The 25,214-nt window shown below is 39.8% G+C and overlaps 1 protein-coding gene across 7 annotated transcripts in view; it reads left to right on the forward strand.

Annotated features, from left to right (window-relative positions):
• The first annotated feature begins 956 nt into the window (after positions 1–956).
• The window catches only part of spire1a (spire-type actin nucleation factor 1a), a 46,118-nt gene continuing 21,860 nt past the window's right edge, over positions 957–25,214 (forward strand). For 3 of the 7 annotated variants that reach the window (XM_088090078.1, XM_042506288.2, XM_042506291.2), the window contains exons 1-2: positions 958–1,686; positions 6,659–6,690. In XM_088090078.1, the coding sequence (XP_087946204.1) occupies positions 1,341–1,686; positions 6,659–6,690 (378 nt within the window). In that variant the 5' untranslated portion in view covers positions 958–1,340. Of the gene's footprint in view, positions 1,687–6,658; positions 6,691–25,214 lie in introns of all 7 variants that reach the window. The other 4 variants (XM_088090076.1, XM_088090077.1, XM_042506292.2 and 1 more) reach the window with 3 other exon arrangements.

Below are 25,214 nucleotides of genomic sequence, written 5' to 3' on the forward strand. Positions count from 1 at the left end.
ATCTCAATCTGTAAAGTTTGATAAAATAAAATGAAATGAAACTTTATTAATCCCCAGTAGGAAAATCCCAAAGCAGCACACGAGGCCTAGAGAAAAAGCAGATATGCATTTATTTGATTTTTAAAAAATATAATCAGAGTGATGGCAACAAACAAAGCTCTGTGGTTAACTAAGATTTATGATACTTACAGTTATTGTTAAGCAAGATAATCTTCATGAATGAGCACCACTTTTATGATTATTTTTTTTTTGAGATTTTTTTGGCATTTTTGCCTTTATGTCAGATCAACAGTGTGAAAAGGGGAGAGAGAGAGGATGACATGCAGCAAAGGATGTGAGCTGGACTTGAACCTGTGGCTGCTGTGACTCAGCCACCAAACGTTCCAACTTTTAGGAATTTTGAGGCCTAAATCCAATCCCTAGATTTAAAAATAATAGCAATCCCATGGGTGCAACTGGAGCTGCAATGTTGGAGACTTAAAGCAGATGGCGCTAGAAATAAAGGGACAGTGTCTGCTCAGGTGGGTGCACTAATTTTAGCCTCATTAAGTGCACTCTGCCCAACAAAACTTTTAGATACACTCACACGGATGTAGGGTAAATATAACAATAGAGAATTTACATGTAGAAAATATTTGTTTATGGTCTTTTATCACAGACCTTTTTGTTCTATGACATTGTGCTATCTATCTATTGAGCCTTTTGGCAACTGCAGACCAGGTGTCACGTGCATGTGTTATACCTCAATAGTGTGATGTCATTTGAGACCATGACTTCATCTCTTTTGACACTCCTTGGTTTTAGGACTCATTACTGGGGCACTTTATGGGAGGAGTGTCAGCTGGCTGCAATCTGCATTCCTCACCGCTAGATGCCACTAAATCCTACACACTGTTCCTTTAAGAAATCACCTCCACCTGCGTTTGCACACAACTCCATCCACGCAGTTACTTTCCACTTCACAAACTATTAAAATCTACAATTATAATTTACCCTTTGATCTCAGACACATTCTAATATTTTATTTTTTAAATATGGATTTTGGACTACACACCTGATGGCGGAAGCTGCGTGGCCTTCAAAATGACTGACGCGAACGTCACGCACAGTTAACCGGCGGGCACTGAGGCCACGCGGACGGTGCTGTCAGCCAGCCGTCGGTCACAGAGAGCCGTTGGTGCTCGTCGTTCACACCGGAGAGATAACAGCTGAGTGAAAGCCAAACGTCTGACCGTGGGACTCTGAAATATAAAATCACATTTATTTATTTATTTTTATTATTATTTTTTTTTTTTTTACAGTTTTTTATCTTTAAGTCGCGTGGTTATGATGAGGTGAGGATGGCCAAGCGACCGGGGACTGACGACGGGATGTTGACTTCGCCGACAATTCTCCGGGATTTCTCCGCCGATTTAAACACCGGGGACGTGAGCATGGACTGCGGCGACGGAGCCGCGGAGGTCTCCTTGGAAGACATCCTCACATTGTACAACCAGCCCATAAACGAGGAGCAGGCATGGGCGGTGTGTTATCAGTGTTGTCGGACTTTAGCGCAGAAACATCGGCGGAAAAGCTCCAGGTCTGCCGGTGCTTCAGACGGCGGCTGTCCGAGGAGGATTGAGGGACCTGGGGATGTGAAGATTGGGAGAGACGGGACTGTGAAACTGCACTTTGAAGACAGCACAGGTAAACGAACCGAAACCAGACAGGTTATTCTGGACATGTAGGACATTTTGACTAACTACGCAGCTAATACGACAGGCTGCTATCTCAACAGACTGCCAACAATGAAGCTTTTTCTATCACATCACTCACAAACGGAGCATCCATACAAAGAGGCCATATTGTTGTGGCTCTCTGCTTCCAGCCATGTGGTGAATTTGTTTACAGACGCCCGATGCGATTATTAAAAATACATCACAGATCACCGCATAGCTGCTGGGGATAAAAAAAAAAATACAAAGAAAGCTGTATTATCAATTATTAACAGAGAGGGTTTGTTCTCACAGCACAATCTAAAATTTACATCATAAACATGACTCATATTAGTACTTCAATCAAACGGTTGTGCTAGCAGGGCTGGTTTAGAAACGCTGCTATGGGTTTATGTTTGAAATCATGCTCCTGCAGGGGTCAGTTAGCTACAGTAAACAATGAACCATGTGATGGATTCAAACTGCAGAGCACCTTGGGCCCAGTCCAGAGCAAAGCTATATATCCAGCATCAGGGAAATACTGGGGGAAAAAAGCCAAATATAGATGACTCATATTGCTGCTAACAGCCTCATTATTTTTGTTGTGATATTCAGGTAACGACACAGATAAAAGTGGGGGTCAGAGCAGATGCTTGGTGTGGGCTGCATGCACCTGAGAGAGAGTTTTAACACAGTGGAAACACGTTGTAGTTTGGTAAAATAGCAAGGTTGAAGCAAGCATGCACGTGGACTGCATATAGAAGAGCCACTCAATTGAGTTTCACCTTGACTATTTATCTCAGAGCTGACATTTATTTATAGATAGTATTAATTAAAGGTTCTGTGTGTAGGATTAGGGGTACATATTGGCAGAAATTGAATATAATATAATAAGTATGTTTTCTTTGGTGTATAATCACCTGAAAATAAAAACCTTTTTTTTTCTTGTCTTCAAATTAGCCTTTTATATGTACATATGGAGCAGGTCCTCCACTTCGGAGAATACCATGTTGGACCAGGATGTTTCTATAGTAGCTCAGGATGGACAAACTGAACACTAGCTCGTGTTAGCGCCTTTTGCATTTTTGTGACAGCGACCATAGTTAGCAGCCGCTTTGCAATAAGCTGCAGAAATAAACCCCAACATTTTTTGCACCATGTGTGCTGCTTTATTCAATGGTTTCATTGGTTTTAATTACCTGTTCAGTTTGCTTCAGAACAGACAAGACCTGTGAATAATTTGGCTCACATTAACACCTTCTGAACAATAAGCACTGAATGGATTTGTAAAGAGAGCAGTTTCAGCTGCTTGAAATCTCTGAAATTTTGATAATCCTTTAAGCAAAAATGCCAAAGTTTAACTCATACCAGCTTGTCAAATGCAGATATTAAGATGAATGCATTTGGGTTTGATACAGGAACCTATATGGCGGTAACAGACAGTCTTGTATTGCAGTTAAATAGTAAGTTAAAATAAGTTTCTAAAAACATTTGAGATGAGAAATAGGCAACACAGTAACAAATCTTGGTTCATGTTTAATCAGCACAGCTTAGTTTTGAAATTTGATCTCCACTTTTTCAGCCTCTGTTTTTACAATACAGGAAAAATATGGCGCCCACCTCCTGCCAGACAGTGCACTTAAATATGTTTCTAAAACATTTTAGGCAAGAAATAGGCAATCCAGTAAAATAATCATTCATATTTGATCAGCGCTGCATAGTTTTACAGTTTGTTTCCAAGTTTCATGATTCGTTTTTACATTACAACAGTACAACGTCCACTTCCTTTTCAAAAATTCTCATATTACAGTAAAGCAGCGCATGAAAATATATTTCTGAAAACATTTTAGGCGAGAAATACTGAATACAGTAACAGAATCTTGGTTTATATTTGATCAGCACTGCCTAGTTTTACCTGGGTAGCAAGTGTACGGAAATGCATAAATATTTGTATGTATAAAATCTGTATTTCAAGCAACAGCCCTAGAGCCAGTGAAAATCTGTTCTGTGTCATTCTGCGCGTTTGAACTGAGAAATGAGCAGGGAGATCTGAGCACTTGTTAAGATGGAGGGAGGTTTACCATAGTCATTTACACATACTACCCACGTAGTTATGAGACAAAGCTGGTTGAAAATTGGCAAAGTAACCCTTTAACTGCATTCCATTAATACGTGAGAGATAAAGGGTGTGCGAGCAGGAGGTGTGGCTGTCAGCATAGCCTCAGGCATCAGGGTTATATCCCATATCTCCTGGGAACTGATTAGCCACCTTTCTTCATATTTTCCCCTCCCCTAAACCCCCTCAGTCCAGCCCTCCCTCACCTCAGCATATCTATCCGACCGTTTGCTGTGTGTGGAAATTACACTCTCAGTATAAACAGATTGCGGCTGCTGAGAGTCTTGCCGCTGCTAAAAATAGCATAAACGTGATGATTAGATGCACAGACTTTAGAAGTCTGACTGCTGATGAGTTTGGAGATTATTGGGAGAGTCCTTTGCTGCTCCTCTGGCTGGTGGCTGAGGTATTTCGGGACGGCTCGGCCCTGTCCTGATTCTTCTTAGGGCTGGAGACGAGAGAGACGTGAGACCGATTAAGCTTCCAGTAGCGTGACGGCCAGTTTCAGAGGTTGCTACCCCAGCAGAAAATCAGTGCTTATGCAATCTACGTATGGCCTGTACATGAGTCAGGGACAAGGCAGCATTATTTGGCCAGCAACCAGACCACCAACACTGAGGCCTTCAAGTCACACTTCCTATCTTACTGCTTGTATCAAGATGTTGTTTGGAGCCACACATAACAGAAAGTGTACATTTTTGCCAACACATACTAAGGAAAATGAGACTAATAAGCAGCACAGACTCAGTCTGCAGTGAGATCAATTCACACGGAGCATGGGGAAGAATTTATTCACTCCCACTTCATGTTGCCTAAGGCATGAATGAAGCCTGAATGCTGCATGAAGATGAGGCACTTGTTTACCCCAAGATTTTCAATGATTCATACCTACAGTGCAGAGATTTTTTTAGTTGATTTGGTGCATGCAGTATTTTAAGTTGGGTGTAACGTATACAGTTTATCTGGTTATTTATGTCTTTGAACAGGTGTAAATAAGGATGTAAAGTCTGCTCTGTGTTTCTTTATTATGGAGGCCAGTGATGCGTAAAAGATGCAACTTTTGAAAAATCAAGTTAATTAAAAAACCGTACATCTACCCATCTGTACCCTGCTCTCTGTGAACCCTTTTCTTTGAATAGGATAGTCTGGGTGACACTGCACACTGCTCCAAATATGCCCACTGTGACTTAATCGCTGTAGGAGACACAAGGGTCCTGGCCAAGCCATCTCTCCTTGGCTGGGACAAACAGAGGACCCAGTGTTTCCCAGATGAGTGTTGGAGCATGGCTGTTTATTTTTTTTTCCTCCCGTCTGTTAGCTGTAAGTCATAGTGACCTGCATGGAATTGAGCTACACTATGAAAACATTATTTTCCGTGAACGTGTCCTTAACCTCTGCATAGCAAAAATGCAGTCAGAGCAGTCCCATATAATTAGAATTTTTTCAATTACTTCCTCAATTAATTGGATTTAAACTGAAATGGCGCTTATATTTGCATATAGAGAGATGACACATCTGGTCAAAGTTTCTCATTTATGTGCAATGACCTAATTTTACACTCTGGACCGGCGATAAAGTCTGCAGATATATCTTTCTGTTTGTACTTTCACCCCTAATGTTAGATTTACCTGCAGGTAGCCTTTGTACAATCACCATGTACTAGTGATTAGCTGTTAAAAGTGTATGTAATTACAGTTGTACAGGTAGTATTTGAAATACTTGCCTCAAATCAGCGAGTCCGCAAGATCCGATACCAAATAATTTATCGACAAACTTTTTAGTAGCGTCACACCCTAAAAAAAGGGCAGTTTTCTCAGAAATCAGTTGTTCTTGTTCTTCATCACTGTCCTACATAGCATGTTGCTCTGTGCAGCCATTGGTGACTTCTTTTTTAGAGCAGCGAAGGACTGATTTCTCTTAATACTGTCACGTTAGTCATTCATAAAATATCAGCAATTTGGCAATATTTTACACTGGAAATCCAGTTTAGGGTTTAACCTGACCCATACCATACAACAACACCCACACAGGTTTAGCACTGCTTCTCTTCTCTTTCTTTATTTCTTTGTTCTTTTTAAATGGGATTGTATCAATACTTGGTATTCAAGTTCAGGTATTGAAATCGGTACCAGGAGGGAAAAAACGGTATTGGAACAGTTCTATATGTAATTATTCAGAGTGGGGAAAGACTGTACTTTAAGCTCTTACGTAAAAATCTAGAGGTACAAGTGTGCTGGAGAAGCCAGTAACAGAACAAGAGATAAGACTGTCAAATCTTTCATTTTATCTTTTGTCTAAAAATGGAAAGAGAAACTTCAGGTTTTTCCTGTCCATGTAGGTTCCTGTGTTTTATTTTGTTGTTTAGAAAAGACTTCTATTGTATGTGAAAGGTCACAATTGAGGTTAAGGATTTTTATTTTCCATTTTGAGAGAGGTTTCCATGGAAATGATGAACAGAGGGTGATGACTCTCTCCCGATTATGAAGGAATTGTCATATCACCACAACCAGCCACCATTGTCAGGTTTTGACACCTCCATTTGCCTGAGGCAGTGTGCAGTGACTGCAGAGAAAACATAATCATTTATTTACTCAGTAGTTTTACAGTCCTATTCAACGCTGTCGAGTAATCACGCTCCCCCTACATTTTCTCTCCTCTCCAGTCTCAAGTTTAATATTTTATGTTCTGTAACGCTGTGTGAGGTGTGTGTTTTCTCTGTCTTTAAAGATGTCTTGCTTAATTGTACACAGTGTGCACATAAATAATGCAGAGGGTGTGTTTGCACAATTAATAACTATCCACAGTGTTTATGAGTGTGAATAACTCTCTCAATGTTCTGTCATTACAGATAAATACCAACCGCCCCCCACGTCATTAGAGGTGAGTTTCACATCACATCTCCTTTGTTCAGATTTCCTTTTCAGCAAGCACTGGTAGAGCGGTTTGCTATAATTTCCGATCCATCAGTTTTATTACCCTCAAGAAAACAATTAAAACAAATGCAATTATCAGCTTTTTTTCCACGCCACATTGGTCATGCATTGCTTAGTTCACTTAGTCACGTTAACACATACAAAACTATTTCGGAATCTGTTTTCACAGCTTGCCCACCACTTGTGAGCAATTCCACCACAATAAGGCTGGTGTGGCCACTGTGTTGCAATATGGTTGACACTGGCCTTGAGAAAAACATGTCCTCTATTGAGCCAATACAGAAAGACATTTAACATGAACAGATTATCAATGCTCGAGAAATCTTTTGGTGTTTTCTTGTGTGTAGGGTCGGTTTTAGTCTGAAGGAAGTAGTAGAAATATGCTTGTTGTGTCTGCAACATGAAAATAAATTGTTATTTCTCTAACTGTAACATGTCAGCATGACAACCTGTCAAGCATTTGTACCAGAGATTGAGCCCTGACCTGTGATGCACCAAACACGAGTGAGTGGGAGTGAGCTCTCTGCAAATAGCACTCTCTTCTTTGTTCTGTAGTTATTGTGTTTGCTGCACTCTGATGCAGAAGAGCACATAAAAGAGAGCACAACTTCATCTCTTTTTGTTCATGAATGCATTACTCCCTGCACTATTATACACTCATCACCAAAAGCACGTGAGGAGGTCATGTCTCCAGTGTTTGTTTGGTCAGGCAAGGTACATTACATAGTTCTGGGAGGAAAAGTTTCTCTCAAAGCGTCATTATATGTACATAGACAAATTACACAGAGAGTCTTCTGTCAACTGTGTGCAGTGTGATCGTCTGTCATGTTTGCCTTGAAGTTCATGTGATCACAGGCACGCACAGTACGTGTGTGTTTTTGCATGGCTTAGTTGAAAATGGAATTCCTCTGCCTCAGCTGACAGCCCTCTCCCTCTCCTCCTCCTCTGCTTCTGTTGACGGTATGTTTTGCTATTTGATACCAGGTTGCTCCTTGCATCATTAGCTTTGCATGTTACTGTGAGTAACAGGGTGTGTTTGAGTTGTTGGAAAATCCTAACATCTTGCCCAATTGTTATTTAGGAGCATCAGCTTGACGTTTCCACAGAATCAACCGCATGGCCAAGCCTTGTGGACACACGTTGCTTAAAAAAATTATATTTGTATATTTTTTAGTCTCGTGGATTGATAGCTTAAGCACAAATATAATTACTTGTCACTTGTCTGAGCTCTCTGTCAGAGTCAGTTGCTTGTTTCTCTAAATCAGTTTTTGTCACATGCAAACAAAAAATAAATAAATGATAAAATAAAATAAAAAACAATGGTCGGTCCAACATTTTGGTCCAGACTAAAATATCTCAACGATTACTGGATGGATTGCCGTGACATTCAGGGTCTAAGATATATTGGTGAAATGTCTCAAAAATATTGGATGGATTGCCATGATAGATGACATTGCTGTCCACCCAGTTTTTAATTTAAGTTTTAAGTCTGCAAAACTAATGACATTCAGCCTCAGCTGTACTTTGTCTTTAATGCTGATTATGGCATGCGAACATGTGAAACTAATATAGTAAACACTATAGCTGGTAAACATAGAATTGTTAGCGTTATTATTAGGAACATGTTAGCATGCCAGATTTAGCATTTAGCTCAAAGCACAACAACCTTTCAGCGGAGCTGATAGCATTGCTGTAGACTATAGCTTTGTTTCAGTTGCCCTGTTTAATTTGTGTTTTTAAAAAAATGCATGCTTAAAGAAGTATTTCACTGCTGGAAATATGGTCTTTTCCAAAAATTGAGCTGTCAGTGCGGTAGAAGGATGCAAATACTTTTGAAATTGATTCCAAATAACCAAAAGTTAACAAAGGAAAGAACTGTGGCGTATTCTTTTGCTCAAGAGGTAAAAAACACAACTACCAGAATGCACTTAGTAGCACCAGACCAATAAACGCTCCTGCTTGTGGGTGATGCAATGCAAGCTTATCCATTTTGACAGGGAAAAATAATATGTCTGACTGCTTATAAACAATCTCGCATTACAATTAAACAGTAAGAATAAATGTTTCTGAAAACATTTTAGGCAAGAAATTGGTGTAGTTTTTGCAATACAAGAAATTAGTATGATGCCAGCTTCCTGTTTACAAACTCTCGTATTATAGCCAAAAAATGCACTAAAATATGTTTCTGATTACCTCTTAGGCTAGAAATAGGAAATAAGTAACAGAGTCGTGGTTTATATTTGATAAGCACTGCCCAGTTCTGTAGTTTGGTCTGAGTTTGAGAAAGAAAGGGGCAACTCTTGATCCACTTCAGTACTCTTTGTGTCTGTGGTGGTGACAAATTACAATCTGTAGTTCAAGCAACAGCCCTAGAGCCAACGAGACTGGTAAGATAAAGTGAAGTTTGCCACATTTCATTTACACATACTACCCACATTGTTAAGATACCAACTGGCTGAAAATTGTTAAAGTATCCCTTTCATGTTAACAAATGTTCAGAGAGAACATCAGCTGGAACTAAAAATCCTCCCGCTGCTTTTTCCGTGACCTAATTATATTTGTATCATTCAGGGAAATTGATTTAGTGCTCTGCACACAGCAACACACAGGCACAGTTTTTTCCTTTAGATTGATATCACACAGCAGTCCTCTCACACATGGTCACATTTTGGTCATAGTCCTGCGTCCTTCGTGTTTTGGCGTTGTGTATCAATCCCTTGTGTAGATGAGTCAGCCAATGAGGCAATCAGCCAGGGCCACTTGCTCAAACCTGTCCTGCCTCTTGACTCTTGAGTCATTCGTAGCTAATCACCAGCTTGTCTTGAGTTGACCCACTTTTGCTCACTTCTGCCATAGAACGTGTGTTTGGAATCATCAGTAACTTCAGTATTAATTTGTTACTTGAAACTGCTGATGACTAAGCTTTTTTCTTGTGGTGCTCTGTTGTCACCTTCATGTGTAGTCGTAAATGATTCTTGGAGGAAAAGAATTTGTGTGACACCTGCACCTTCTGTTGTATCCTTAAGGACGAGCTTAACCCAGTTTATCTTCAATTGAAGATTAAGGTGAGATTAGTTGTAGTATCCTATTACTGCTTCTCAAGTTTGCCAGGTCTACTTCAGTCCCTGTTGCTCAGTTTTGGGCCAAGACAATTAGTTCACCAGAATCACGTATGAGGTAACGCCTTGGATTTGGAAATTGATCCTAATAGTTTCAGTCATCAGTGAGGCAGTGAGCAAATGGTCGTTAATGCGAAGAATCTAAAGGTTGTATTCTCAATTATATGCAGGGTTCTCACGGACATGAAAAACCTGGAAAAGTCATGGAATTTCACAATCTCATTTTCCAGGCCTGGAAACGTCATGGAATTAGTAAAAATCATTGAATGTTTTGGAGAAGACATGGAATTTTGTTTTGTGTTAAACAATGAAAAAGAAGTAATTGTTAAATAATTGTCTATGGATAACCATCTATGTAACATAATTTCAAATGTATTTTCTTGTAATTTAGCTGTTGACGTAACATAATTCCCATATGTGTCAGCTGAGGGCTGCAAGATATTATTCTTTCAACATCAACATTGCGATGCCTAATTGTTGCACCAAAACACATGCCATGTCAAGTAACGCAAATTAACCTAAACAACTTATTTGCTGCTTGATACATTTTCTGCTTGATCAAATTTCAGATTTAAATTGGATCATCATCGTTCTCACTTATCCTTTTTCCAGATGGTTAGATTTATGTGGCAGCTTGGCTCTGATTCAGTGGAGCAGAGCATATTTTTGCATGTAAATAGTTTACAGTAGGGCTGCAACTAACAATTATTTTGATAATTGATAAATCGGTCGATTATTTTTTCAATTAATCAGTGATTTGGATTTAAAAAAATAAAAATAGAAATAATAAGAAAATAAGCATTTTTTTTCTCCCATCACTTTGCTGAAAAACAGCTTATAATTGACAACAGTGCAAAAAATGCAGTGCATAAATAGGGGGTTGCTTGAACATCCCTGAGCTGTCAAAATAATATTTAATAAAAAAATACTTACAAATTCAAATATGAAACAATTCAAAAACTAAATGTTGACAGCTTTTACAACATTCTGTTATGTTTCCTTACTTCGACAAATAACGCCGTATGTTCAGTTTGACGTCAGGCTTGCCGAGCAGCAGCGTGTTTCATGTGGTGTTCATGCATGTAGCGTTGTTGCAATTTCACTGCTGCATATCGCAGATATTAGTTCTGTATTTCCACATTTATAAGCACAAATACCCCTCATTTATGAAGTCGTGAATGCCCCCGCACAGCCGACAACATTGTCCTGTAAATGTTTCAAAATAAAATGCCTTGTATAAGTAACTAATTGGATTCTGTGCATAGAGATGCTGTCAGAGGGCTTTTGTTTTGACAGGGAAGTAGGGAAGTTGGAGTAAAACAGACGTCTTTGTATTTCCTTATCTCTGTGACAGAGACTTTTAAACTGCAGTAAAAAGTGTTATATGGTCAATATAATCATCAAAACACCATTTTCACTTTTTATTTCTGCTGACAAACGCGCGCATCACGCGTAAAAAATCAGTGAGCCACTGTTTCTCTAGATGTGCTGCAGCTGACACACAGCGGAGACACTCCTGACAAGCGCTGCTAGAGAAACAGTGAGTACTAATTGTGTGAGAACAAATTAATAATTCTATTCGTTTCGTTGCCATGTCCATGAAAAAAATGCTTTTTACATAATTAAGCCAGAGACTATAATGGGTCAGATTCGATCTTGCCAATAACATTGTTTTGCTGTCACAGAAAAAAAACAACAAAAAAAAAAACATTAATCCCGATGCTCAGTTTGTTTCCAGCATCTATGGTGTCTTTCCATTGACTTTATATTAACACCTGTTTCCATCAAACAGGAGCCATACATGTGTCAATATATGAGAGATGCTGTGTGCATGTTATGCATGTGGCACATCAACAGTGACTTCATTCATTATTTTAATCTCCCTACATAGACATGGGATCAGGCAGAATATACTATTGCTTTCAGTACTTTGAATACTTTCAGTGCTTTTCTACAGATCAAAAAGTTCGATGAAGCTGTTCCACACAGATTCTGAGTTTATTCAGTCAAATCTTTTAGAGTAAAGTGGCAGTTCTCTGGATGACCCCCACCAGAGCTCTAAAAACAAATGTTCTTACTCAACAACAAAAAAGTTTCAAAAAGAGCAATCTTTTGGATCAACCAACAAAGTACATTGAGACATTGAGTTACAGGAATTAGCTTTTCCTCCATAATCAAAGTATTTTTACTTACCAGTTAATAATTGGTATCAAAATTAGGTTGTTCCATGTAGCTTTTCTTTGGTGTTTAAGTAGAATTGCAAATGTTATGCACTTAATGACCATTATGTTTATGAAGTGGAGTTTTTAAGTTGAAAACTTAAGAAATTAAGTTGCTCAAATTAGATTTCCTTTAGTAGTTTGTAGCTTTTTTCATGTTTTTTTTTTTAAGAAATACATTCATTCAACAAAAAACAAACAACTTTTTTTCATTATAAATTGCAGTTGTGCCAATTTAACTTAACAACAGGATGGCATAATAACACTGCTAAATATGTCTGTTATTTATGTGTAGAAATACAACATATTCCATCAACTATAGCTGATGTAAAGTTACTATCCTGCATTAGTCCACTGTTTGTCATATCATAACTAAGAATGGGCCCAAATTCATTGATTTTGAAGAAGTCATATGTAAATGAATTGATACTCACCTTGAAAAGTTTGTATCATATTTGTTCAGCCGACAGGTCCACAGACACACAATCTTATCACTCTGAATTTGTCCACAGGAGTGGACTTGAAATCCTAAACTCAAGGTGGAAAAAAAAGTTTTCGAGCCACTTTCATTAAGTTACAACTTGAATTTTGTTTTTAAATAAATAAATACAAAATTCTGATTTAATAGTTTTTAACATTACATCTGCAATAAAAAAATATTCCCAGTCCACTTCAATAGCCATTTAAGGTGTTGAAGCTATGGGTGGACAAAACTAATCACAGGACATCGTAATATCCATAGAAAGCCATAATATAAGCTATAATAAGCCATAATAACTAGCTTGGCATTTCTGGTTTTGGTCAATACCATGAATTAAAAACCTAACAATCAAGGTTCCTTGATCCATTCATCCATTTTTAATGTCTTACGGGCCATGAGGGGACAATCCAAGCTGGCCCTGGACAGTCAGACAGACCATCACAGGGCTGAAAAAACAAAGACAGATTCCTCAATCCTAGGTAATAATACAAAAAATGATTATTTTGGTGATTGTCATCAGTTGTGAAGCACCTCACTGCAAGGCAAGCCTTCATCATAGATGATTATTTTCTGATTGTCTTAAAACACACCCTGTCCCATTTTATTGTCTAGATTCTGTTCTCATGGAACTGACATGAAAAACTGGTTATGCATTGTCAAGGCTTGTCTGCTTTAGGCCAAACCCTTTTCTGTAAAACACAAACATTGTTGTTTTTTTTTTTTTGGTTAGAATAGAGAAAATATAATATTTTGTTTTTGTAACACTGTTTAAAAGACACTAACTAAACATCCTATCGTAGGCTACGTTGGGCTATTGCTCGGCTAAAATGAACTACACTACAATAATGTCACTGCCACTACAAGGTTGTAAATCCGTGTTCAGCACGGGTTGGTGTGATGACATTTCGAAGTTTCATTTAGCCACTTGTTAGCAGCCATCTTTTGAAAGAAACATAAAAGCTTCAAAGTATGCCATGAGGGTATTTATAAATATATATATATATATATATATATATACATATACTATGTATATGTATATGTGCATGCTTGCATATATATATATATATATATATATATATATATATATATATATATATATATATGTGTGTGTGTGTGTGTCATGTGACCAGGAGTGGGAGAGATCATGTGACCATGCAGTGTGATGTCACAGTGTGATGTCACAGTGTGATGTCGCAGTGTGATGTCACAGTGTGATGTCACAGTGTGATGTCAAAGTGCGATGTCATATTTTTAGAGTTGAAAGACATCACATTCTATCCTTTATGATGTAACGGAATGTTCAGCATACATTTAGCCCTCAGAATCTTATGTTCTCTTCAGATTTCTTCGGCAAGACTCCGGTACTGCATTAGATATCTCAGCTTGCAAAGCGACTGTCATCCCTTCAGTGACAAGTATTTTCTTCATCGACATCTTCGAGAAACCTTCCTTCAGCCATTGATCTAGTCTGGCCCGCATTTACTTTGGACAAAAAACACTACTTCCAAGTAGTTGAAGTTTGAAGTTTGCAGTGTCAGGCTGACTTTGGCTGGACTTTTTCTCACACATCACGTTTGTTACTTTTAGTAACTTTAAGTACAACATGCAAAACCAGGACAGCTCAGTTCAGGAGGTGCAGGTGAGTGAACCCTCCACTCCCACTCCCAGCACACAGATCCAAGACCTACAGAATGTCTGTGAGCTGCCCATGGACGTTGCTTCTCTGCAGCAACAGATCACCCTCATGGACCTAGAAAAACAGAAAATCCTGAAGGCTCTTAAGTCAGAGCGAGCCATCAGAAAAGTGGCCGAGGGTGAAAAGAAAAAATTGGCCAGAGAAAAGGACGAGGTGATTCGCTCACTTCAACAAAGTCTGTCTCAGGGACTGAAAGACCACCACTCTCAGGAGGCAGAGATTGATACCAAAAAGTTGTTGGAAGAAAAAGATGAGCTGATCTGCTCCCTTGAGCAACAACTGAGACTTGCCTCAGCCAATTTTGCGGCCTCCCAAGCAGAGTGGGAGAGCATGTTTTCGGCAAAGGTGGAGGAGATGAGCTCCAAAGCCAAAAGTCTGCAGGACAACCACGACAAAGAGTTGCGCCAGGTTCGCCTGGAAAAGGACACTCTAGTGGCACAATTTACCACCAACAAGAATGCTCTTGAAGCCAGACTCTTGGAGTGTGAGACCAAGCTCCAAGAGAAAGACATGAAGCACATCCAGAGCGAGGCAGAGTGGACGGTAACACTCACCGCTCTGGAAGCTCGCATGAACACCGAGCTGGCTGCAAAGGAGGCGAGCTTTGCCAGAGAGGGATGGCAAAACAAAGTCTGTCAAATGGAGGAAACCATCAAGCTCCTGACAGAACAAAACACCAACCTCCAGGATCGACACCTCGCCCTCCAGGAGCTCCAAAAAGACAGCAGCATGAGGGAAGAGGAGTTGCGCCAACAAACGCGCCAGATGGAGGAAACCATCAAGCTCCTGACAGTAGAGAATACCAGCCTCCAGGAGCGTCACCTCAGCCTCCAGGATCGACACCTCGGCCTCCAGGAGCTCCAAAAAGACAGCAGCATGAGGGAAGAGGAGTTGCGCCAACAAACGCGCCAGATGGAGGAAACCATCAAGCTCCTGACAGTAGAGAATACCAGCCTCCAGGAGCGTTACCTCAGCCTCCAGGATCGTCACCTCAGCCTCCAGGAGCGTCACCTCAGCCTCCAGGAGCATCACCTCAGCCTCCAGGAGCTCCAAAAAGACAGCAGTATGAAGGAAGAGGAGTTGGGCCGACAAATGCGCCAGATGGAGGAGAGTATCAAACTCCTGACAAAGGACAAGACTGACCTTGAGGTGCGCAACCTCAGCCTCCAGGAGCTGCTGAAAGCCAGCAGTGAGAAGGAGGAGGAGTTGCGCCAGAAAAACGGTCACATGGATGAGACAATTAAGCTCCTGACGCAGGACAACAACAACCTCCAGGAGCTTGCCAAAAAAACTGATAAGGAGAAGGCAAAGATGAAGAAGGAGGAAGAAAAAAGGCTGAAGAAGGAGAGGAAGGAGAGAGAGGAGAGAGAGAAAAAACAGAGAAAGGAAGATGAGAAAATACAAAAGGAGGAATTGAAGAGACAGAAGAAAGAAACAGCAGAGAGGGAGAAGAGAGAGAGGAAGGAGATGAAAGAAAGAGAAAAGAAAGAGAAGCAGGAGAGGAAGGCGAAGGAGAGGAGAGGGGAGTAACATCCTTTCTCTTCTCGAGGGTTTTTTCCGGGTGATCCGGTTCCCTCAAAAAAACAAAACACAAACAAGGGTAATCTCCGGGTGATCCGGTTCCCTCAAAAAAACAAAACACAAACAAGGGTAATCTCCGGGTGATCCGGTTACCTGAAATTGAAAAAATCCCCCACCCCATCAACCAATAATCCCCGACCCCCACCCCCACCCCCCACCCCTAAATAAAAAAAAATAAAAATAAATAAAAAATATTAAATAAATATTATCTGACAATTTCTCATTTTAAATCAGCACCATTACCATGACATTCTGACTTTGGTGGAAAAACCTTAGTGTTGCCATTCAACTTAGACCATGTGTACATAGAAGGTGGAACAAGAACTTTGGGTATACCTTGGATGTGTGTTTTAGGTGACTTTAGGTACATTTTACAGGACACGCTAGCAAGTACATTTCATCCAATGTTTTCATGAGATATTACATGGGGCACATGTTATGACATTCTAATGTCAGCATGACTGCATATGAAAATTAAAAGTAGTTACATTATGGATTGGTTAGGGTTGGAGTAAGAGTGTCAGAGTAAACCAATCAGAGGAAGAGTACGATGGGCTATTCCTTCGCCATCCAAGGGATTTACGAACTCGCCTCCTGGTTCCCTCGTCTTGAAGTCAATGGGATTTTTGAATGGGTTTTTGGTTAGACGCCTGAAATAAGGTCTGTGGTTCACACAAGCTTAAGAGAGTTTCACGTATTGTTCTATGACATAAAATATGTCAGTAAATAACCCACATGTGAACTTTGAAGCTTTTCTGCACCCCAAAAAAGGTGGTTGCTAAATAGTGGTTAAAAGAGACGACAGTATGTCATCACATCAAACGCGGTTTGACAGCCTTCTTTTGTTGGCGATGTTAAGTCATGCAACTGTGGTGTAGTTCATCTATAGCCTGCTGTTAGCTTTTTACTTTTTACTGGTGAATGCATTTAGGCTTCAAAATTATTTTAGGCTTTGTTCATCTGTGGAGATTATCTTTCTGAACAAAACAAGTAAGTACCATAAATGTTTGTTTGCCACAAATCTTATTTTCTGCAATAATCCAGTGGAAAAATTCCATTGTTCTCAAGGGAACCAGGGCGATACTAACTGGAGTGTCAGCCTACAGAAAAATGTCATCCCTGGTGCATAATAATGGACATTAGCAACTGTGATGTCACCCATTGATTTTTTTGGACTGTTATTTTAAAGCCTAAAGTTCAGCATTTCAGTGGTTGCTGCGTTGCATTTTTTTAATCAAAGGTGGCCAAAATTAAATAAGAAGGCAGAACTGTGGAGGAGCAACTGATGGATCTGACTCTCAGACTGCAGCAACGCCCCATAGACAACCTGTCACTCAAACAGCCCTGCACTACAGTGCTGGCTTCCACACTGCAGCTGGTTGAACAGGGACTGCATGTGTCTGTGTGTGAGGCTTCTGTGTTGAGTGTGTGTGTGTGTGTGTGTGTGTGTGTGTGTGTGTGTGTGTGTGTGTGTGTGTGTGTCCCCATATACCAGTCACTGTAGGCAATAAGCTCTGTCTCTACAAAGACTGTGTCTTGTGAGCTCCGACGTCACACTGCACATTGTCAAAGGGAGAGATGTCCTTTTTTACATAATTCTTGATTATGGCTGCAGATTCTTTTGAATGTGTGGGGTTTTTTTGCATCAGTTGTCTGTAGCTTTTGATTTGGAGTGACTGGCACCCGGTTTTATCCCTGCATGACATGACATTTACCAGTGACCCAATTGTTGCATCCTGCTTTTAAGCAGTCAATTGATTTTTGTGACTTTAGCTTCACTTAAAAGCACCCATGCAGCTCATATTACAGCCCCCTGAGGTTATATTTTTTGCCTATACAGGGATATCCACAGCAAGCACAAAACCACAAGGATGCAGTTTATTGAGCAGTTTGAGCTATTTGAGTCAGTTTCATCTATTTATATCCAACACAGGAGAAATCTATTTCTGATTTTCTCTGGCTTCAGTCAGGCCTGAGAGATGAGTTGCATTTTCTCTTCAGTCTGTCAAGTTTAGGAGGTCATCAGATCTTTTTGTCACATATATTTTGCAATAGCTGCTAGATAGTCCTGTGTGGTTTTCTGGAATAAGACAAATGGGTTTTGTGCAAAAGCCAGTCTTTTCTCTGCTGCCGATCAGATTTGTCTCGTGCCACTGTGGGGATTCTTTTAGATCAAACTCTGTAAGAGTTATTTTGCAGGTGATGAATAATGTTTGTCCTTTTGGGAGAATATTTTTGGCACATAACTGCAGTGTGTATCATGTGTTGCTAAGACTATTTAAACTTGAAAAAAAAGTGTTCTCAGTGTTTGGGGGTTTTATCTGGAGATGTTTTTTTGTTTGAAAGAATTATCTTTGCTATACCTGGATCTTTAGTGTCAGCTTTTAATGCCACTTCGAAATGATGTCACATAATGTCAGTGATGGCAGTTTGATCCAGAGGGACATTTCTTCAGTTCTCAGCTATTTCCAGCTGACTTCACAGATGAATGCGGACTGACCAGCAGATATGAAAGAGCAGCATCCTGTTCTGTCTCACTATGAACAGTGATGCTTCAGCCCGGAGGAGGCAGAGCATCCACTCCTGCGGTGGAAGACCTCTAGATTTAGCTCTGCTTATGTAACTGTCTGTGTTTTGATGGCTTTACTCTACTACCGCGCCAAATGCTGAAGGCTGCTTAGCTGACTGTTTTGTCAACTCAGACGGCCACACTGTTGCCTTGGGCTGCAACTGCAAAGGCATGCGATCGTGTTAACTTCAACCCAGACAATAATGTCAGACCTGATGTTGTAGTCTGCAAGATGTACAGACTTACAATGCAGACTTTTGCCTCCAAATGAATTGTTATTACTTTTTTTTCATTCATTAGACATAACTGCTTATCCTCTTAGGGGTCGCAGGTGGGCTGGAGCCTATCCTGGCTGACACTGGGCAAAGGTGGGGTACACCCTGGATAGGTCGCCATACTATCACAGTGCTGACACATAGAAACAGACAACCATTCACGCTCACATTGACACCTACGGCCAATTTAGAGATGTCAGTTAACCTGAACTGCATGTCTTTGGTCTTTGGGAAGAAGCTGGAGAACCTGGAGGAAACCCATGCTCACATGGGGAGAACACGCAAACTCCACACAGAAGGGTCTGCCCACCCAAGTTATGAACCTCCACCTCGGGCTTGAACCCGGGATAGTTTTGCTGTACAGCAACAGTATTAACCACAACACTACCGTGCCACCCACTTGTAAAAAGAAAGGTTCAAAAAAGTTTTCATTAGTTTTAACTCTGAAATTACCTGCAAAAATGTACATCCACATTTCATGCATCAGCGGTATTAGAGATTTGCATATACATCGACTTGACAACTAATAAAAATTGATAATTGATTAAAGCTACCATTGGTAAATTTTATGAATTTAAAAGCTGAAACTGTTTCAATACAAAGTACATGAGATGTGCAATTCATGAGAAAAATCATGTCCCTCCTCCTCTTCCTACTGCTTCTGAAGGCATTCACTAGAACCTGCTGCGGCTGAACAAAAACAACCAGTCAGAGCCAAGGAGTCTCTAATGCCACTGTCAATCACATCAATTACTGCTGGAGAACTGTGGGCAAAGTGATCAATTATGAATCAAGATTCTGTTACTGGAGCAACTTTCTGAATTTACAGCAAAACAGTACACAAAAATATGTCTCTTAACACATTTAAGGCAAGAAATAGGCAATGCAGTAACAGAATCTTGATTCATTTTTAATCAGTGCTGCCTAGTTTGAAGCTGTTCATGAGGTGATTGACATTACAAGCACTACAAGGCAGTAAAGTCGGCAAAATAATATAATTTATTTTAAATTAAAAAAAATATTTTTGTGTGACTATTGTGACAATTTAAATATGACTCTTTTTTATTAATTAAAGTTACAAACTGTGGCTTTAAAGGAAAACTGTAAGTAGTTGTTTATTTCTGTATAAACTGAATGATGTGCTGAAAGACTCAGCAGCACTCACGCCTGACTTTTTCCTCTCGTGTGTTTGTGTTAAAGAGCACCATAGCATTCACACAAACGGCTCATTCTTTGCCCATTTGCTTTCTGGTGGACTCACTGATGCTTTCCCCATCGTGGTAGCTTCTCTTGCACTCCTTGTCAAGCCATCTTATACAACTGAGAATATAGATGTGTATTTTTCAACCTAATTTTGTTTTTTCAATTATTTGTCTTCACAGTTTGTCCAATGTGAATTAAACAGGTCTCTTAGAGCGTTTTGTTATTTAAAAAAAAAAAAAAAGGCTCAGTGATGGAAACCTGAACTAAAACATGCAGCACAACGACAAAGCAGAAAAAAGTACAGTGACTTTATTTATTTAAACTTCATCTAACTAGGGGTTGTCAGGTTGGGAATGAATCACTTTTCCAAGCAAGTTCTGGGTAAGAAAGCAGCACACGTTAAAACTCCCCCGGGCAGCAGCACACAGCCTTGAGCCAAAGGCTGCTTGAGGTTAAGCCTGAGACAGCATCTGTACTCATGAGTGATCAAGCTGGCTTGCTTGCCTGCTTGAGCCTTTTGGCCCCACATCAGACCAAACAGATGTTTTTGATTATGTGCCCCTCTTTATTTCCTTTTGATCATGAAAAGGCCAGTGTTTGCTAAGTGAACAGCTTGACCAATTTTTAATTGTTGAGTGGAAAAAACGGCTATAATTGTTTTGAGTGGGCACAATAACAAGGTCATGTTTGTCGAAAAATGTCCACTTCACGAGGATATTGTTTCCATATCAATTTGTACAATTTTATCCATAATTTGAATTTTTACTATTATGCTGTTTATGAGCTATTTTGTACTGTTTATGCTTATTGGGAATTAGGTCTAGCAATGAAGACTCTGTATGAAACACTGCGTTCCTTCAGAAGAAAAAGGTTATTCATGAGTAAAAAATTCTCCTCCTATTGGCCACTGAGTCTCGAGATGATGCCTCTGACACTGGTCTTCATGTGAGAAGGAGATACCGTATTATAAAGCCCCTCATTGTTGGAAAATGGGCAATGATGTCATACAAGTGATAAGCATCGTTCTTTGTTTGTGGAGCGTGAGAAAAGTTGAGTATATTCTGAATGGATTTTTTTTGTGTGTTTATGTCACACTGATACAAACATACACACATAAGATGCAGTTTTTTCTGTGACACCCAGATGACTCATCTCGCTACATTTCCTAATAAGCATTTGAAAATGTAGGCGGCATCCTGTGCTACCTGTGGTTGGCCAAGACCACAGCGATGGGAACATATGAGTGTTTCATCCACCATGGCAGGCGTCCACCTTTCCTGGGTGGAGCCTGGTTTCAATTAGTGGTTTGCTACCAAACATTTCTGCCTGTGCCTGAAACACAGCGGTGGATTTTCTGGCTGTCTTTCCCAACTGCTTATCCGCATACTTGTTCCCCCCTCCTTCCTCCTTCCTCCTTCCTCCTCCCTCCTCCTGCCCCTTTGCTTTGGCTCCGTGCCTCATTTCTCTGAGTCACAAGTCTTCATATGAGATTGTAAGGTGTGATTAGAAAACTTAGCTGTAATTTTTCATCTTAGGATGCCTCTTCCCCGTTCCACCTGCCATAAACTTATGAGTTACTGTCATTCTATATTTTGAAGTCACAATGCTGTTGTAACACTGCCATGTTGGTTGAGTAACAGGGTGGATTTATCCAGCCTCCCCTCGTTTTTTGTTTGTTTTTTTTTGTTGCTTTTTTTTTTTTTTTATAGCTGTTTGTATCTGGACTAAAGTGTCCGAAATTAACTTCTTGTCTCATCAGCCAAAGGTCTAGTAGTTGAACAGTTTCACTGGTCAAGCATATTTTTAGCAGCCAAAATCAGAAATTGCCTTTTTGTGACACATATATATTAGTTTGGGTACATTTTATTGAGATAATAAGGTACTGTTGAATAAAAACTGAAAGGAGAGGACCCAACAAAATTTGAAACATATTGATCAACTGCTTATGACGTATAAACATAGTATTTGTGCTACATTGAAGAAAAAAATAAAACTAGATTTTGGTAAAAAAAAAAAATCATAATATTAGAAAAATATAGTCTTTTGCACCTAAGGATCAAACGTAAAAACTAATTTGAAGGTTTTGTGGCCAGATTCTTAATCATTTAAATAAACTAAAACCAAACCTCCTCATCTTCAGACAAGTGATAGTTTAGCAAAGAAACTGATGTGCCATACAGTAAAAAGTGCCACAAAATTAGTGGCTTCAGATGGCCAGTTTTGCTGTAATGTTTAGACGTGTTTGTGTATCTGCGTGTGCACGTGTGTCAAACTCTGAAACAGACAGCGGAGGATAGACGCAGCGTTTCTGTGAATCACACCAAAACGTGGCAGATCATGGTTATTTTTATCAGATGACTCTTTTAGTACAAAGATTAACCCAGTACCGTGGCAGATAGCCCTTCTAGATTTACTCGCCAAATGGAAAATCTACTTGCATTCGGTGCTTGGCAGGTGTTAGCTTTGGCCCTGTAACTGTGCATTTGGCGAATTGAGTCCAAGCTGTCATTATTTATGCTCTGGAGCGTCTAAACCTTGGATAACATAAACGAGATTATTGTACAGAGTGCTTTAATTAATGATGTATTAAGCCCTTCAGTGCAGCTACTGTTGAACCAATGAGCAGTTAATTATTACAAGCCATTTTGTTTTGGTGAGGAAATTGGATTGAAACAATAACTGCTGAATCTACCCATGCCTTGGCAGTATAGCAAATTTGAATGCAACCTCTTATATTACACATGGATACAGGAAGATTTTCCACACTTGATTATTGGTGATTGTTGATTATACACGGTCCAGTGTAAACCTTTGCATCTCCATGGCCAATGAATGAGACCCCTTGTGCTGTCTGTCACTCCAGAACTCCCTCATATCTCCGCCCACTACAGCGCATGTTGTCCTACAGATGGATTATAAGGTTACATAATGAGACACTAAGGAGTAGGATATTTATTTTAGCCCTGGAACAGGATTATCAGCTGCACATAGAGATGGTTGATAAATGATAACCGTACAAGACAAAACAAAAAAAAAAGGATCTTTCTCCAGAAAAGAATCCGATCAATAGGTTAGGTTAGTGTCAGAAAATAAAGAATGGAGGCTGTTGCTACTTTTATGGTGTTGATATTTTAAGTTCTGGTTCTTTTATTTATAGAAAGATGTTGACTATTGAGCTGAGATGAACTGACAATTCAGGCATTTGATCCATAAAGAAAAAGAACCACAATCCAATAGCAGTTTGTAATGAAAGAAACTCAGAAATAGACTCACTGTGCTGCTCAAACGTTTTGTGCACTTTACTCTGTTTAAAAGACTGAAATGAATGAAAACAAATGTCCTTATTTTTTTATTGTATTATTTCCACTAAGTTTTTATATATACCGTTTCTCTCACAAGGCTGTCGTGACTTGAACACTAACATGACACCACCAAACCCTGCTGTTTTAGTGTTATAAAAGCTTCTCACCTTTGTAATAGAACAGAGACAGGCAACCTCCCCCCCCCCGCCTGTCAACCAGGCGAGGTAGAACTGTAATGTCTACACCTTGTAAATGCAGAGAAAAGATGTGGATAAACGTGGAAGTTTCCACATGCTAGTTTAACTTAAAATTTGAGGCTCTATTTACATGTATACAGATATTTTTGAAAGCTGATATTGTCCCTTCCATATAAAAAAAAAGAGAAAAAAAAGGCCCGGTTAGTAATTCTGATGTAGCAATTGGCATGAGTAAATGATTTCACTGTTTCCCAATGCTCTGGTTAACATATTAACAGTGATGCAAATCAACAGGAGTTTTGTGCACCTTAGGGGCCGATCACACCAAGACTTGTCGCTAGAGAAGCGTCGCCAGTAAAACCATTGTCTCCCTATGCTACAGCACACTTGTTTGGTGTTCCTCTCCTGCTGCTGTGCAACATGTTTTTCTGGTGTTTTTTTGGAATATATAAAAGTTAAAATATTTTCAGCTTTTCTGCTCAAGGTGTGGAGTCGCACTGCTCATCAATGTCACTTTTGGCAGTGCACACGCAGCCACGCTCCATAGGTGCTCCCAGGTGTTTGTCCAGATCTGCTTCAAAGACGTTTTTGGAGTGGTCACACTTGTCGTGATGTCTCGGTGTGATCGGGCCCTCTAAAAGAAATTACCTGTTGTGTGAATGAGAGGCCAAAAGGTAGAAGAAAATATAATAGACAGGACCCAAGAGCAATTTTCACTGTTTAGTGAGAGCAATGTATTAGGTTAAGAAAAATTCATGTGGAAAGAATGGAAACATCTTAGTGACTTTAATCCAAAAGTTGTGGCGCCACTTTGACTTCAGTGTGACATGCGAGTTATGTAATGATTTTCTTGCCTCTGTGGCTGCAGTTAATGATCCCAAACATGCTCAGTCAACACCCTTACCTTCTGTTGGGTACACTCCCAGGCACCACAGCCAGGTGCTGTTCTCTGGCACCTCACCCTGCAGCAGCTTCACCCGCATCAAGTTTTATTTGGACACCTCCCTTTCTCAACAATGTCACTCCATTCCTTTCTGGATAAGAACACGCAGTACAACAATGTGTTGCGGTCTGCAACATTTAAAGGGACAGTTAGCTCATCATTTTATGACCTCAAAAATGCAACTTTGAAATATTTTTTAGGTGTTCCTTGTGCACAAACAAACAGATTGCAACCACACATGTCTTTTTGGATGTATAGAAAACAATGAAGGGTGCTCTGTTTGCGCAACTGAAAATAAGGAACAGGGATTCAAGCTACAGAATGTTTTCTTGCAGGCTGTGATTGCTACTATGGAGCTATTATACTGTATCAGGAAAATGCAAGACATTTGCAAATGCTGAATATTATATGGAAACTTAACCTTAATGGCATTTAAAATATAAGTTGTGAATAAAGGTGAAGTATTAAAGTGAGTTCTGAGTGAAGTCGAAGTATCAGTTGTGATGACTGTAAAGAATTCAAGATGCAGTTCAAGTTCAAGCACTGAAAGTAGCTGAAGTATAAAGAGAGCTGGATATGGTTGGAGGCGGGGCCACATTCAATCCTATGAAAGTTGCTCTGTGGCGCATTAAGCTAAAAAAAAAAAAGTATGAAAATTGCCTGTATCTCTTCTAGCCAAGTGCCTGTGAAGCCTTTCGCTAACTCAAATGGGGATAAAATGAATAAATCTTGCGTGTCATCTGGACATTCAACGTGCTAACGGACTGAATGGATCAAGTCCCAGTAGTTGTGACACTCAAAGAAATGCATCCTGTGATTTCCAGACGTCTCTTTCACAATGTAAGTCTATGGGAAAAGTCTTCTGTGGCCTAAGGCATCGTTTGAC

This window comes from Plectropomus leopardus, chromosome 17, assembly GCF_026936395.1.
Source record: "Plectropomus leopardus strain MGB_pleo_1.0 chromosome 17, ASM2693639v1, whole genome shotgun sequence".
Lineage (NCBI taxonomy): Eukaryota > Metazoa > Chordata > Actinopteri > Perciformes > Serranidae > Plectropomus > Plectropomus leopardus.